The 16575-nt window shown below is 41.8% G+C and overlaps 1 protein-coding gene across 1 annotated transcript; it reads right to left on the reverse strand.

Annotated features, from left to right (window-relative positions):
- Positions 1 to 2133: 2133 nt before the first annotated feature.
- On the reverse strand, positions 2134 to 9524 carry txnl1 (thioredoxin-like 1). The gene is made up of 8 exons (XM_033989430.2): positions 9279 to 9524; positions 8613 to 8709; positions 7167 to 7340; positions 6849 to 6971; positions 5955 to 6024; positions 4223 to 4395; positions 3100 to 3204; positions 2134 to 2280 (listed from the first exon to the last, which is right to left on the reverse strand). The coding sequence occupies exons 1-8, from the start codon at positions 9374 to 9376 to the stop codon at positions 2251 to 2253; spliced, it is 870 nt and encodes a 289-aa protein (XP_033845321.1). The 5' UTR covers positions 9377 to 9524; the 3' UTR covers positions 2134 to 2250.
- Positions 9525 to 16575: the final 7051 nt, after the last annotated feature.

Raw genomic sequence — 16575 nt, forward strand, 5'->3', positions numbered from 1 at the left:
TCATTTTTCAGATCCAGCACTATAGCCAAAGAAAAGCTTGCTCAGGTGCAGATGGGACGGCCTGCCCTGAAACTTATCAACGAGGTACCAACACGTTGGAACAGCACATATAAGACGCTGTCACGGCTTTCTGATGAGAAAGAACAAGCTCTTGCCTCTCTTCAAACAGACATAACTCCACTTACGGCTGCTCAGTTTAACATCTTAAGGGAAGCACTTCAGGCCACAGTGGAGTTATCTGAGGAGAGGAGAGTTTCAGGATCAAAGGTCATCCCCATGATGAAAATTCTGTATTGTGCACTTGAGTGCAACTCTTCACATTTACACACACAAGCAGCCACACATCTCCATGCCCAACCTAGGTGTCGTGTCACAGACACTGCTTCTAATTTGGAGACATTAAGTGTGTTGACCCCATCAACACTTCTAGACCCCAGATTTAAAACACTCGGCTTTCGTAGTTCCTCCAAGTGTAATGAGGCAGTTAACAGACTGAAAATGGAGAGTGCTGCAATAACTGCCCACAGAACTTCTGAGCCACAGCCTGGACCTTCATCAGAGCACTCACTCTCTTCAGGCATATTGTTCAGTGTTATCAGCTTATTTGTGCATTTATTTTGTTGCTAATATGTGCTAATTTGGAGTAGATGACAAAAACTAAAATTCCAATGTATTTTTTATTATTTCAGATAACCTTTGGCAGCAGTTAGATGATGAAGTATGCAGACAATCTACCAATGCAACTGCTGACTCCATCATTGAGGTCCAGCGCTACTTAGGAGAGGAGATCCATTAAAATATTGGGGAAACCAAAAGAAAAACCAAACCAAAGAAACACATATCCACACCTTTTCGAACTATAATTGGAATTTTTATGTAAAAATTTTGAGTAAAATTCTTTAATAAAATAAAATAAAATAAAACTTCTGGAGTGATTGGTAAATTACATTCACAACATTTTCACATATGATATAAAATAATACAGGAAATACAATAACTTAAATAATATTCTGTATACAAGTATGAGTAGGTCATTGAATCAGCGTGTCTTACGCGTCAACTAAGTTGTGTGTAATGATGTACACCTTCAGATCCAACAGGTGTCAGTATAGAGCAACACATCAACACTGCACCGGCACAGTATCAATAGAGTTTGGGGAATGTGCCAAAACGCTTCACGAGGCCTCATCTACCCACCACTATGCTTTATTGATAAATGTTGTATCAGTTAATTCATTGTAATTGAATTGTTGCAAATTTTAACTTACCCATGTTGTCTGCCTTAGGTGTTTCGGCCAAATTAGTCCCTGGGGAGCCGAAGCACCTTAAGAAGGTTCCGGGGCAGACAACTGGGTGCTAACAAGGAGGGGTGTCCTATATTTTAGTTTTTTGGGTGTCTAATTATTGTTCATTGTTAAAAAAAATAAAAAAATAAAGTAAAGTAAATATAGAGCTCTATTTTAATTAGCAACTTAATTGAATAAATGATTACACTGTTTAATTGGAGTTTTTTTTTAATTTTTATATATAATTGGATGTGGATAAACTTACCTGTAATACTGAGTGGGCTCAGCCAATTAGGGAGGTGCTCTATGAAAGGAGCAAACCTCAGTTGGTTAGGAGAGGGTGCTGTATGTATGGGATGTACTGCCATGCTGATTCTTTTACATTTTTTTTTGTAAATATTTTTGGTGTTCAAATAAACGCACTTGGGTCTGCACTGGACAAACTGTCTCAGCTCTGCTCTGTTCCTCGTTTAACCGCTAAGGTTGCTATCTGGATGATTTCAACATGTAAAGATGTAAAATTCTGACATTGAATAAAGTAATAAAAAATTCCCTACAAAAATCCTCCTCTCATTATTCTGGCATTTAGGAAATAGAAATAATTTTAGCAGTCCTAATTGATCTAAAGCAGGAAATGTTTAGTTTGATTTCATGTCAGAGGAAAAAAAGCATATGCGTCTTTTTATGTAGTGCATGTAAAACCTCTGGTTTCAACTGTACTTGGAGTCATGTTTTATTTCATCCACACATGTTTGAGTAAAGCTGGTCACAATCATATGACTACCACTACCATACCACTACCAAGTTTGAGTAAACCTTCCTAATAGAGAAACTCTCCACACGTGCCTTTGGAAAAGACTGGCTTTATTTACAGAGAAATGCGCAGAAACCCATAAAAACAGTTAATCTGTAATCCATATGGCACGCCCCGACCACATCCCGACCAAGTCCCACCGATGCACCATCAATGGCTCTCTCCCTTCTTCCCCACAACCTGCACACAAAGCATTCAAATCACAATGCTTAAACTTCACATACTGTTCATCTGAAAGTTACAACGCATTCATGTTAGAGCTGGACAATAAGTCGACACTTAGAGGTGTCCCTATGTAACTTTTCATGTAGAGGGTCTGCAACATGCTCCTTTCCACGGAGATGTTACTGCTTTCCCAAGAATGTTTCACAGTATGGCATTTAACTTGTGCCTTAATGTGAACAAAAGCAGGTAATGCTGCCAGGCAAAGTTACAGGTCAGATCCGAGATGAGACAAGCCTGCCCCAATATAAGAATACATGTTTGCAATTTTAGCAATAACAATCAGTAATTTAATACAAATTCATATCATACTGTGTAATACTCCAGCAATAAGCACCAATTTATGCAGTGCACCTTTAATATCTTTGACTGGTAACTAAAGCAATCTGCCGTTAGTGATAGTTTACACTTCACTGTGAACAAACAGCATGTCACTCAAACCATGATGGTAACTGACAACTTGAGCTCAAAAGTTCTGCCACTTTGAAACCTGTTGCAGTTTAGGTCACTAGCGTGATATGCAGCTATCAATCGGAGGTGCTAGGCACTGCAGTTTTCGGTTAAGTCAGCGGACTTGTTTCTTTTATCAAGTTGTTTAAGACGAATATGGTGATTTAAACTGTCCAAAATATAACAATGATCCACAGGTGTCAATAGAACACCTGTGTCTATAAAGCAGACAAATGTTTTGGTGTTACTGCTGCTACTACCAAAAGTATGAGCTCATAACAGAGTGTTGCCTCTCTGATCTGTTTCTAATACTGTGGCCCTCAGTACCCGTTTGAAGTCGTTCATGTTGGTGGCCTGGACAGGAGTTCCGATAAATGTGAGATAGTTGATTTTGGTCGTCTCCTCGTCTCCTTGATTTGACTTTACAAACATCTGCAGAGAAAATATGAGAGGTTCAGAAGCGACACATGGCAGTATAATCATTCGCTTCAAGTCTTCTCTACTGATAACCATCACAACTGTATTTTTGAATATCAAAACCTAGTAAACAAGCCAGTTCACTTTTGTGCTTTTGAAAAACATCTTGCGCTCATTGATAATAACACACTCATGGATATTTTTTTGTTTGAAATAAGTTGTACCTTGTTTTTAAACTCAGATCAAGACCCTACATGTTAGGTTCATGTGATGTCAACCTATGGAGCTCTTTAGTGATGAAGTCAGAACGAGGATTGTCAAAAGTATTGAAAATCATTAGATACTCAATTGAGCAGGTATCGATAGCAAAAAAAAAAAAAAAGTCACATTCACAGGACAGAAATTAACCTTTCTTGAATAGCTTTAGAATGATCTTGAACTGTATTAGAACAACCATAAGATCACAGAGACTAATATACACACATAAACCACTATTGAAAATACATGGACAACACAGATTATACAGATATAAGGCCACATGGTAAAATAAAAGAAAGTACAACCATTTAATGTTGAAAATTAGAAATGGGCTGATGTGGATTTCTTGAGCCGATACCAATATCGGATATTTGGCCTGCTGCTGTGGCCGATAACCAATACACAAATTTATCTTTAGTTAAAGTAACTATCACAAATTCACTTTTGTAAAAAATAATAAAATGGATTTATCTGGTATATATAGTCATTTTTTACATGTTAATGTAAACAAATGGCCATTAGTCTGTTCAAAAAGGGCACACATAGAATGGGGCAGTGCAAAACAATATCAGTATAGAATCAGTATCAAGATTGGCTGATACCAATGATGGAACCGATATACATTACCCATCACTACTGAAAATCACACTCTGTTGTCAAAATAAAGAGTGTTTTATTATTGTCATGGTATTGGAATCAGCATTGAGTATCGAGTCTCCTTCTTAGTGTCAAAATAGTTTGAAATTTTAGTATTGTGACAACACTAGTCCCTCACCGTGACACTCTGCACATTCTGGAACTTGACATAGCGCAGAGGTATGAGGCCTTCATCCTTGTAGTCTTCCTCACACAGCTCCAGGCTCTGAGTGGCTTCACTGTGCTCAGCATCATCAAAGTCCATTGAGCGAGGCAGGTTAATGAAGAGCTTCACCTGTTTAGGGGCCTGAGCTGTGGATAGGCACATAACACAGAGCAGTCATACCACCAACATTCAGCCAGCATGTGTCTCTCAAATCAAAGTAATGTAAATTTACAGATTACAATATTATTATCCTTTTACTTCATGGTTGCACATAGACAGCTGAAGTGACATATATAGAGGTAAATCAATGTTACCAAGAAACCATACTTTGAACAGGGGCCCAAGCTCATCTTCTTTACATAATCAGAAAAAAAAACACACTTTCAATGACACTGTTTCACAAAGGAGACTCATCAAACCTTGGGTTTAGGAGTTAGCTCAGGATTAATTTCCCCTGAGACAGACAACTCAGAGTTTTCCGTTTCATGAAGCACGTCTGGAGTGGAGTTAGGAAACCCTAAGTTTAGCAGAACACCTAAAACTTCAATCAATGGATCCCAGAAAAAAGCATTCACCATGGAAATGGTAAACCAGAGGAGGCTTCCATCTTTAGAGGGACATAAATACAATTTTAAAAGTGTACATGAATTAAATAGCGGTGTGTGATCCATGAATCTAATGATTTGCACTTCCCAACACACTTAAGTGCAGAGGGGATGAGAGAAGTGCTTGAGTAAGATCGTTTTCACACTGCCACTAGTCACGTTGACGTAAAAGAGCATTTGCGCCGAGAGTGGCACACTTGGGCCAGTGTAAGCATGACAGCGCATTCTGGACTGCAGCAAACAGCTGGTCTGAGAGCGCTTGAAACAAAAGGTCTCGGAGCGGCTCCACATACTCTGAAGCGAGGCAAGTTTGGTGTGAACGTGACTGACCTCATTCTGACGTATGCAGTCCATGGTGTGAGTAAAAGTGCTTGGAATTGGGTAAAAAAGGGAAGGAGGGTTCGAACAGGACCCGGAAGAGGTCGTTAGATTACTCCAACATGCATGGATAACATCTAAAACCTCTTCAGGTGTTTTTCTTGAGGAAACAAAATCAGACACAGGTCACATATGCGTAAAAAAAAATGTATTTGGCCTGCAGTGTGAACGTAGCATAAGACATCTTCGTGTGACGACGTGTGACGACGTGTGACGACGTGTGACGACGTGTGACGACGTGTGACGACGTGTGACGACGTGTGACATTGTGCACATGCTGGTTACTTCGTGGCCACATTCTGTTCACATTATGGTTAGATAGCAGTTTAATTTTTGTTATAATGTGAACAACTACATACAAAATTTGATACAAACAAAAAATCCAAATTGGGCCACACCCTTTAGTGTGAAAGTAGTCTTTGATGAGTGAACATTATAACACGGTAGAATGCTCCAAAAAGTACACCTAGCATAACACACCATCTTTAAAAAAACATGTTCCTTCCATGTAAATTGTCCCTGGATTTTAGATGGAATTTTGTGTTTTGATGACACAGATGGAGGGACTTCTTTTTAGAACTTAGTCCTACTTCCTTATTCGATTGGTATAAAACTTAGCTGTTAAACACATAATAATTAGAAAATTATGAACATTTGTCCTATGCACTTGAACAGCAATGAAACCCAACACAGAAGCACACCAGTGTGAGCAGAGGCCTTACCGAAGTCTGAGCACTGCAGCTTCATGGAGAAGAGTTTGACAGGCTGACTGAAGGCAATGGTGATCAGCAGCTGCACAAACACAAGCACCTTGAGTTAGCAGGGGCATTCAAACACTCAAAAGGCCATTACGGAATTGCCAATATCTACTGAACATAAGGGAAAAGGTAGATACTAATTTGAAAACTCCTGCTTCATGATATCACAAGTTGGAAAATTTGGGGGTAATAATGCCTAATAATGCAGGAGTACAAAAACGTGAATAAATGAAGAGTGTCCATATACAAAACCAACTGATAAAATATCTTAATCAGATTTGTTCTATTGTACTCAGTGGCTTCCATAGTTGTTTTTTTTTCACCTCATTTAATACACCTTTATGTGAATACCATTAGTCGCACGAAGCACATCAAGATGGTACATGATGTCTTGCCATGTTCAATGGTTGCGATCACGTCTGTTATCTTTTTCTTTAGTTCAGTAATGACCCATATCTTTGTTGGATATATATCTTCAACATAGCCCCATAGAACTCATGATACACTTTGTACCTTCTTTTGAGGAGTAGCGATTTCTTAGGGGTTCATTCAAAAGGATGCCTCTTTAATCAACAGGATGCCTGACATACAAAAATGCAATGTGATTAAAAACTTTTATAACCACTGCATACAACAGAACAAATCTAAATCTATGCATCTTATCAACTGCCTTTGTAATTAAATTTTAAAATTGTAAAGAGACTTTATGGACACCCTATATATCCCCCATAGTTTGGTGGAAGAAAAGCCCAACAGAGATAGGACTATGAGATCTTCTAAATAACTGGCTGTACTGCCCAGGCATATTGCAGTGACGTGTCGTGGCCCTCTAATGGTCAATGTGGTCAGTGCACTCACCTGCTCGTCACAATCAGACTCCAGGAAGGAGGCGTCTTTGGTCAGACAGTTGTCAAAGCCACTCTCGTCGCTCTCGTTCAGACACTCACAGCCGGCTTTGTTCACAAAGGGCATCAGGTCCATCTGAGCAGCACACACACACACACAATAGGAGATATTTACTGCACCTGCACTCACATGGGTTCACTGTCTGAATTTTATTTATTTTTTTGGTCTGTGCTCAGTGTTTCTGTCTTCATCTCTCATTCATGAAAGGAGTACTCAGGCCTATTTCCAGCTGCCCCGTCCTAGCACAAAAATATTCCCAAATGTACTGACATATCCTTTGGGAATGTCGGAATCCTCGTTGCTGCCCGGGTCATTCTCCGTGTGCTGTCTGATCTTCTCCTCCAGCCCATTGGCATCGGCGCCCTGGTACTGGTCCACTCTGACGCGGTTTCGGAAGAACAGGAAGGTGGGCGTAGCCGAGATGTTATTAGCTGCTGCTGTGCCCTACACACAAACACATACATTTAAGTCAGTTCAGTGCTTACCTGTTCAGTGGTACTAAAGCCACATTTCCATCATTCCTACGACTTTCTACTCTTCACGGTGTTACTTGGTTTGGTTCTCTTGTTTAGTAGTCAGGAAAGCTGGTATTAAAAAGATTCTGTGGGCTTAATGGGGAAATGGGAATGCTGAAAAAAGTGTAGCAGTGATGAAAAAAAAGTCTAACAGCTGATGCGAATTATGAGAGGTCAAATATTCACAATTACTATTCCACAATAAGGCAAAGTAGCAAGGTTTGTTGGGTTTAAAAGATAAAGACAAAATTGACCTTTCCTGAATAGTTTGAGAATGATCTTGGTCTTACCGTAATCAGAACTACAGTAAGACTACATGGCAATATTGAACAGGGACCATTTTACTCCTATTGGGGTATTAACTTCAAACACATAACTTATGTAGCCAAACATGTAGTATAACCATGTTACCATTTATTATTTTGAAAATGCTATATTTGCCTTTCTTGCCTGTCTTAGAAGTTTCACTTTTGTTTTTGATGCTCTGAACCCCTCTCCTTTTGCTCCCCACATTAAGCCACTCTCCCTTCAGAGCACTATCACAACACAATCAGCATGCATCCTGCTAATGAAACTACTGCACATCGCATTACGTTTGTCTAATGCGATGTGCTTACTGTACATAAGTTGCTATATACAGTTATGTATCAGGTTTTTTGAATATTTATTTATAGCTTGTGGGCTGAGCATCGGACAGAATCTTGTAATTAACAGTCTTATATGTGTACTAAGCCATTTAGAACAGTAGCCTCAAACCTTTTTTCTCATGAGGACCAGAAATAAACATAGAATTTTTTCAGGAACTGGTGGAAGGAGGCAGGGTGGTAATAACAGAGCAAAATGCATAAAACTCCAAACGAAATATTCACGTTTTATCAGGGTAATTTGCACAATATTTTCAGAGTAAAACATACATATATATATATATATATATATATATATATATATAAAAATGAGGAAAAAACATTTTTTAAATATATAATATGTTGCTCTGGTGGTGGGAGACCCCTGGTTTATAAGACAGCTCATTCTGTGTGTAAATCTGACAAATCGTGCAGCCCGTACTCTTTCTCTGTGAGTTTGCACAGACACCCTGACTTCACGGACTCTGCCACTAACCAACTTTGTGAAACTTAACTGTGAAACAACACTTAAAGCCTGGCTATGTGTAACAGGCATCAGTATTCCTATCTGGACTCACCTGACAGACATGGACATCCACTTCCAGGAATACTACTTGTGGATATTTGTTGCTCAGCATGGTGAAGGCAGGTGCAATCCTGACACAGGGGTGGCACCTGACAACAAGATGCAGAGGAATCAAATGAAGAGAGGAACACAAACCAAAACAGGTGTGACATGGGAAAGATCAATGTTAAATAATTATACTACCCAGTATTTTAGCACAGTTCCGATGGAAATTATTGGGTTTAAGTCAGCCCTATCTCATTCCAGGGACCTGTAATATTACTTCAATAGCAAGAATTAATTTAGCCATCATAATATTTTTTGTGTGAAATCTCACTGAAGATTCATGCCTGCTTGTTTATATTTATGCTTACAAATAGAAAAAAACAAAACAATGCAATATTTTTTTAGTTTTAAGTGTAGTACATTAAACCATGTTACATCCAAGTATTGCTATGTCATCCTAAGCAAACAGGCAGCTAGCACTAGCAATGGAGATTCAAAAAACATAATATACAAGCCAAGTCTATAACAAAATCACCTATAAATGACCCTGTTGTTCACGTTTTGGTAGGTGAATACAGTATGTTGACTGCTCCCACGGATTTTCTAATACAGCCTCTGTAAAGCCCAGTGCCCCGTACTGACACCAGGGCCTCAGGTGCATCTCAGCACTTACCCGGCCATTGTAAACTTCACCAGGGCGAGCCTAGAGCCGGCAGCCGCTAGCTCCGGCTGGAAGTCTAGGTCGCTGCCAATCACTTTGACACCGACCATGGTGAAGTCTTGGCTGCTTGACACCAGAGTAAGGAGTTTCTACGGTGTGTGGGAGCTGCTAATAAACCCCAATCTACGAATACCTCCGTGTTTTTAGCTCCGGTTAGCGCAAGCTACTCGGCTTTACTACGTGTGTACACGCGCATGCTCACTGAGGACGTCCAAACCAACCACAGCGGCTCTAAGAGCTCTGATTGGCCATCGTCAGAGAAAGGGCGGTGTCCGCGAGCTCTCATTGGTCATCGTCAGAGAAAAAGGTGGGTGCAGAGATTGCATTCGTCATGAAGATAAACAGGTTGTTTCATATTGGTTAATTCTAAAGATATCTGCGTAATCCCTAAATCGTCCAGGCCTGATCTGTAGTAAAACCAAAAGTTAGATCCATCTGAAGGGAGGAGCCAAGTATACTGAAGATAGATAGAAGGCACTGTCCACTAGCAATCTGACTAGAACAGAAGAAGCAGCTTGGGTGCGCAGGGAAACGTTTTCACTCCGACAACCTTTTGTCCAGTTGACAGATTTTACTTTTGGCTTTTGCTTCCTTCTAAAAAGGTGTAATGCGCAGCAGAGCTTCCGAAACTTTCTCATATTCCCCAAATGCTCCTGTTTGTGAATGCATTTTCTCTGTGCACGAATATGACCAACCCCTAAAACACACACTAACCTACACAAGCGATGGGCAGTGCTTAATCCTGCCACAATGATAGTGATATGGTGGGGCAAAAAAGTATTTAGTCAGCCACCAACTGTGAAAGTTCTCCCACTTAAAAAGATGAGAGGTCTGTAATTTTCACCATGGGTACACTTGAAATAAAATGAGAGAAAAAAAAAAAAAAAAAAACATTGTCTGACTTTTAAAGAATCTATTTGCAAATTATTCCCCTCCCTGAACCGCCACCTTAACGTGGTGGAGGGGTTTTAGCACCCGTATTATCCTGGGAGCTAAGTTGTTGGAGGTTCCATGCCCCTCATAGGGTCATCCATGGCAAACAGGTCCAGGGGGACAGGGTCAGACTAAGAGCGGTTCAGAAGCCCTTTATGACAAGTGTACGACCAAGGTTATCTACATCGCCCGGACCAGCATCACTGTGGCCCCACCCTGGAGCCAGGCCTGGGGTGGGTGCTTGAGAGCGAGCATCTGGTGGCCGGGCCTTTTCCCATGGAGCCTGGCCAGGGTCAGCCCGAAGGAGCGACGTGGGGCCGTCCTCACGTGGACCCACCACCTGCGAGAGGATCCATAAGGTGCCGGTGCAGAGAGGTCTGGGCGGCAGTCAAAGGTGGGCTGGACTCTCCATTTCTCTGGCGTTGACCCCAGGGAGCGGCGACGAGCTGGTGTGGGCTTGCTCAGTGCCCCACAGCTCAGCCGCCACATGTTGGAGTTCACCCCGGTGAACGAGAGAGTCACGTCCCTGCACCTTTGGGTCAGGGACAGGTCTCTCACTGTTGTGTCGGTTTATGGGCCGAACAGCAGTGCAGAGTACCCGGCCTTCTTGGAGTCCCTGGGATCGGTACTAGACAGTGCACTGATCGGGGACTCCGTTGTTCTCCTGGGGGAATTCAATGCCCATGTGGGTAACAACAGTGACACCTGGAGGGGTGTGATAGGGAAGAACGGCCTCCCTGATCTGAACCCGAGTGGTGTATTGTTATTGGACTTCTGTGCTAGCCACAGTTTGTCCATAATGAACACCACGTTCAAGGACAAGGGTGTCCATCGGTGCACGTGGCACCAGGACACTCTAGGTCGGAGGTCGATGATCAACTTTGTTGTCATGTCATCTGATCTCTGGCCGCATGTCTTGGACACTCGAGTGAAGAGACGGGCTGAGCTGTCAACCGATTACCACCTGATGATGACTTTAATCCGCTAGCGGAGGAGGAGGAGATAGACATGGCAGGCCCAAGTGTATCATAAGGGTCAGCTGGGAACGTCTGGTGGAGCCCTTTGTCAGGGGGGTCTTCAACTGGACAGAATTTCTAGGCGCAGCCAGGAGCCGGAGGGTGTCTGGTTCGGGAACCACAGGATTTCATCTCTGCTGTTTGTGGATGATGTTGTCTTGATAGCTTCATCGAGCCAGGACCTGCAGCAGGCACTGGGGCGGTTTGCAGCCGAACGTGAAGCGGCTGTAATGAGAATCAGCTCTTCCAAATCCGAGGGGCAGATGACACGAGGAGGTCCCCGGACGGGAAACGGTGTCCAGTGGAGCTACAACGGTCCAGGCAAAGTTCAGATGACACGAGGAGGTCCCTGGACGGGAAACAGTGTCCAGCTGAGCTACAACGGTCCAGGCGAGGAGCAGACAGGTTGGGAGTGGACCGGTCGGGACAGGACAGCAAGCGGGGAACAGGCCCGTGTACAGAAAACTGACAGGTAAGCAGGGTGGGCAGGTTGTGTTGTCCGCTGAACCCCGAGTCTGCTTGGTCCATGGTTGGCGAGATCATTCTGTCGTAACGGGTCTGTGAAACGGACCAAGGGATGCAGACTCGGGGCAGATTTACAGTATTTATTGTAGAAATGTGACAAAGTACGAACAGCGGGTGATCCGGAGGTGAGCAGGTGAGCAGGAACACAGGAACACAGGAACCGACAGGAACCGACAGGAACACAGGAACGGCAGGAATGCAGGCATGACAGGAGCACAGGAACAGGCAGACCAGACGAGCGTAAGGCAGAGCGGGCAGGAGACATCCAGGGCCGGAGCACGACAGGAACAGACAGGAATGAAGTGAACACGACAATGATCTCGCACTGAGTCTCTTCTCCCAGCTCCTCTTATGCACAGCAGGTGTGGTGATTGCGCTGATGGGCTGCAGGTGCGCGCAGGAGGAGCCAGGAGCCCAGCCCAGATCTGGCAGGTGAGGGAGGGAAAGAGCAGGACAGGAGGAAAATCAGGAGCGGACAGTGCGGATCATGACATTAACAGACAGGTCTGTTGCTGAAATATTGTTCAGCAACAGACCTGTTTTATAGGGCTAATGCCCAATGTCATGTCATTTTAATTATAAATTAGTGTGTAATTTTAATTCCAATTCTATCTTAACCTATTATTGTTTGGCTGGAGCCTGCGGGGTGTTTTCTATTTCGAAATATACAGTATAATAACTGTATGTGCAACCTACAATTCTGTCATATATAGGGGAATTCCACAGCACCACAAGTGGCACTGTAGCGCAGCAGTGAACACTTTCACCTCATAGCAAGAAGATATTGGGTTTGATTATGGGGTGGGTTGGGCCTTCTTCCTCTGCCTACGTAGGTTTCCTTTGGCTGCTCTGGTTTCCGCTATGTCTACAACATGAACAATAGGTTCCTCCCCTCTGGATCCACTACTCGCCTGACTAAGAGGTTTGTAATATCAGCAGGACAATCCTGGTTAAATAAAGGCCAATAAATAAGCAAATAGTAATTTGTTCTTCTGATTACCACAGGCGGGGAAGGCTCTAAATCAGACCTGGGCATTTTGCACTTGTCCCTAGTCCAACCCTATGCCTCATGCCTTGGTTAAAAAAAAAAAAAAAAAAGAAAAAAAAAGAATTACACACTCCAGCTCTAAATCTTACTCTTAAGTTCGGACGATTGCAGTCTCTTCTGCACCAACCTTTCCAAATTGTCTGTCAGTTAGGGATACATGACATGATATCCTCTTGATGACACATTTGGGTTTGCAGTACTTGTTAGTGCTCATAAATATGAGCACTAAAAAGTATATATATATATATATATATATATATATATATATATATATATATATATATATATATATATATATATATATCCCCCTGTGTGCTCTCTCTGCCTCCCCCACCGGCCTGAACCTGGAGCTGGGCGGAGCTCCGAGCTCCTCCCGCGCGCACCTGCTTCCCATCAGGGCAACCATCACCACCTGCCATGGATAAGAGGAGCTGGGAGACACTCGGTGCCAGATCGCGTGTCAAACGTAACTATTCTAGCTCCGTTTTTGTACTCTTGTTGCTTACCTTTTCGATGCTAATTGGAGTTCGCTGCCTCCCAGGTTCCGGTTCTCCTGACCTTCCCAGCTCCGTGTCTCTGGTTCCGCTCCTGACTCCGCACTCCTGCTCCGGTACAGTCTACTCCTTACCTTCACCTCCTTGTCTCGTCCTGGGCTCTGGCTGCTTCACGTCCCCTGTCCTGGCTCATGCTTCCCGGTCCGTTCTGGCTCGGCTTCCTCTGGCTCTACTCCCGGTCCCGTCTCCGTCCCTGTTCTGGCGGTTCCCGGCCCCTGCCCCCGCTCCTCTCGACGCGCCCCTGTGCTCTGGCTCGCTCCGTGCACCGTGTTGGATTATTGAACTCTTGTATTATTGTTATTCACTATCTGTAAATCTTGCCCCGAGTTCTGCACCTCTTTGGTCCACCCAACACTGGCATTACGACAATATATATATTCATGAATGAAATAAAAATCTGTCTTTGAATTCTTTCACAGCCTGCACTGGTTCATCAGTACATACTAAAACTTTTGAACTTTTGTCATGTTCTTGGTTCTGGTGTAAACAATCTAAATGTGGTCAGGTCCATTAAAAGTTATGCATTGGTTGATTCATAATGAATTTAGAATAAAGCATTTTGGCTACACCATTTTAGGCTATTCCTGGAGAATATAATGGCCTGGACCTACCCTAGGGTAGGTCCAGGCCATTATATTCTCAGACCCTTGGCTTTAACCCGAATATACTCCAGACAGGACTTCGGCCTGTTGCCAGGGATGGAAACAGTACTTTTTTTGAGTAGCTTAAATTTAAACGTGCTGTACTTACTGAGTAAAACTCTAGTCATGGCATTGTAATTAGTTACATTTAAACTCATACAATGTTACTCGGTACTGTACAAATCCCAGTTGTCCCAATCCACCACGGCTGTCTCACCTTTGTTTATTTAGAAAGAAGCATGGACAAACACATAACAGCATCTCCTGTGCTGATTGGCCAGAGCTCAGAGAATTGTGGTTGGAAATGACTAATTTCAATTCATATATAATACTTATAAATGCTACTAAAAATCTTTTTAAAAAGTAACTAGTAACCTACTCCTACTTTAAGTAGGCCTAGTATTTTTTCTTGTGTAGGCCTACTTATTACTTTTACTTATGTACAATTTTGGCAGCAGTTCTTGTACTTGAGTATTTTTAGCCATGTGACTGTTTAACTTGAGTACACATACACAAACCATATACATATACAGTACAGAGTATGGTTTCACCGGACGGGTTACACTGCGTTAGCCCACTCTCAAACTTAACCACAAGAGGGCGACAGAAACCCGTGAAACGCCTCTGCAGTGACTCGCGTTGCGTCCTGGCCGTGCTTAGGCCGTATCTTATTGTTTAAATGTTCAACCATTTTCCTCAGTATGCGACATTCTATTGTGTACTTGTGAACATATGAAAAAATATTGTTTATTCATATTGACAAAGAAGATCTGGAAATCTTACTGTGGAGTATTTGTCTCGTCTTTTATTCTGACTTTTAAAGCAGACCTATTCTGCAATATTGAATTTTCAGAGCTTTTAACCATGTTATAGTTGTCTCCTCTCAGTATTTACTCACCTGAAGTTGTATTTGGAGTGAGATGTGCACATTAATTGCTTATTTTCAAGAGGCCATATTGCCCATCAACTTCCGCTGCCAGTACATGACCACAGCTCTACTTTGTTCTCCGATTTCATTTTCTTTATCTGTGTTTCGCGTACGATTCGGTATGTCATGAAGTCATTTTGGTCTCTGCCTCATTCAAAGGAGGGGCCGACATCATGCAGCGTTTTGTTGTTGTTGTGATGCCGTTTACTCTGACATCAGCTCCCATTAGGCACTGCACATTTCAGCTGTTTCTTTTAGGTTGTTTAGATAAATATTAAAATGCCTAAATTATAGCACAATGATCCATGAGTGTCATCAATTATAACTATACACTACATGTCTGCTTTTACCTTGCGCAAGTTGTGTGATGAGTTGTGTGTTTTTGTGTCATTTTAACTGATTTCATAGATTGAATTTATTTATTGGTATTTTATGGTTTGATCATATTTGATTTGACAGTTTTTATGTTTTAGAACAAGTAATGTTAAACTGAGTAATATTGTTTTGATCTGTCTGTGCAGCACTTTGGGACCTGTCTGTTAATTAAATGTGTTATACAAATAGGACTGGGGATTGGACTGGATTTTCTGCCAGTTTATGTTTCATGTGGGTAGACCCAGTAATCACAGAGATATTAACCATAAAAAACCATGTCAACAAATCTGCAATCTGACAGCTAAACCGCAAATCCCATCATAGAATTCTGATCTGTCCTGCAGCTCTGTTTACGCTATGTTGCTGGAATAGGACCTGTGGTAAATATCGATCAGTAGTAGTATTACATCAGTTAATCGACAGTTTGTGGAAAAAGGTTGAGAAGACAAATGCAAAAAATAATGAAACATCAGAATCCCTCTACCTATGTCATCAGCATGCCAAACTCCATTCAAAATGCAGAGACAATTTAAGCACGAGGAAGGCATTTTCTGTCTGTTTAAACCTTCATTTAAGGAAATTATGAAGCTGTCATTAATTTTATTAGTCTGATCATAACTCTTAATGTAATCAAGTTTTGGCCCTTGTTGGCATTATGGTTGTGCGATAACAAGTAACGTATGTCACATCTGCTGCCTGTGTTCAGCCAGGAAGTAAAATGATGAACTTCACCAAAATAAAATAAATAAATAAATAAAAACAAAATAGGTAAGATTTAGTTATCTGTGTTTTAAGGAAAGAGAAGTCTATCATATACACTTTAAACCATGCGATTAATATAAAAAGTTTGTGGTGCCAGTCTCAAACAAATAACAATAAGGTTCAATGTTTGTGGATTTCTGTTTTGTATATCTCTTTTCAAAACAGTGAATCTCACATAGAGTTACACAGGCCTTGCCCACAGTCTGAAATTATGAATTCATCATCATTTGTGTAATGCCTTTTGACTCAACTGCTCTTATTGTTGTGTTTTAGGGTAAGGCTGTCAAAAGTATTGAAAAACAGACACTAATCCATATTGAAACTAGTATCAAAACTACATTTGAGCAGGTATTGATACTAAAAAAGTCCTATTCACAGGAGTGAACCTTACCTAAATAGCTTTAAAATGATCTTGAGCTGAACACATTTATGATCACATACACTAGTATATGCCCATGGACCGCTAT

The sequence above is a fragment of the Periophthalmus magnuspinnatus genome, chromosome 23, assembly GCF_009829125.3.
Source record: "Periophthalmus magnuspinnatus isolate fPerMag1 chromosome 23, fPerMag1.2.pri, whole genome shotgun sequence".
Lineage (NCBI taxonomy): Eukaryota > Metazoa > Chordata > Actinopteri > Gobiiformes > Gobiidae > Periophthalmus > Periophthalmus magnuspinnatus.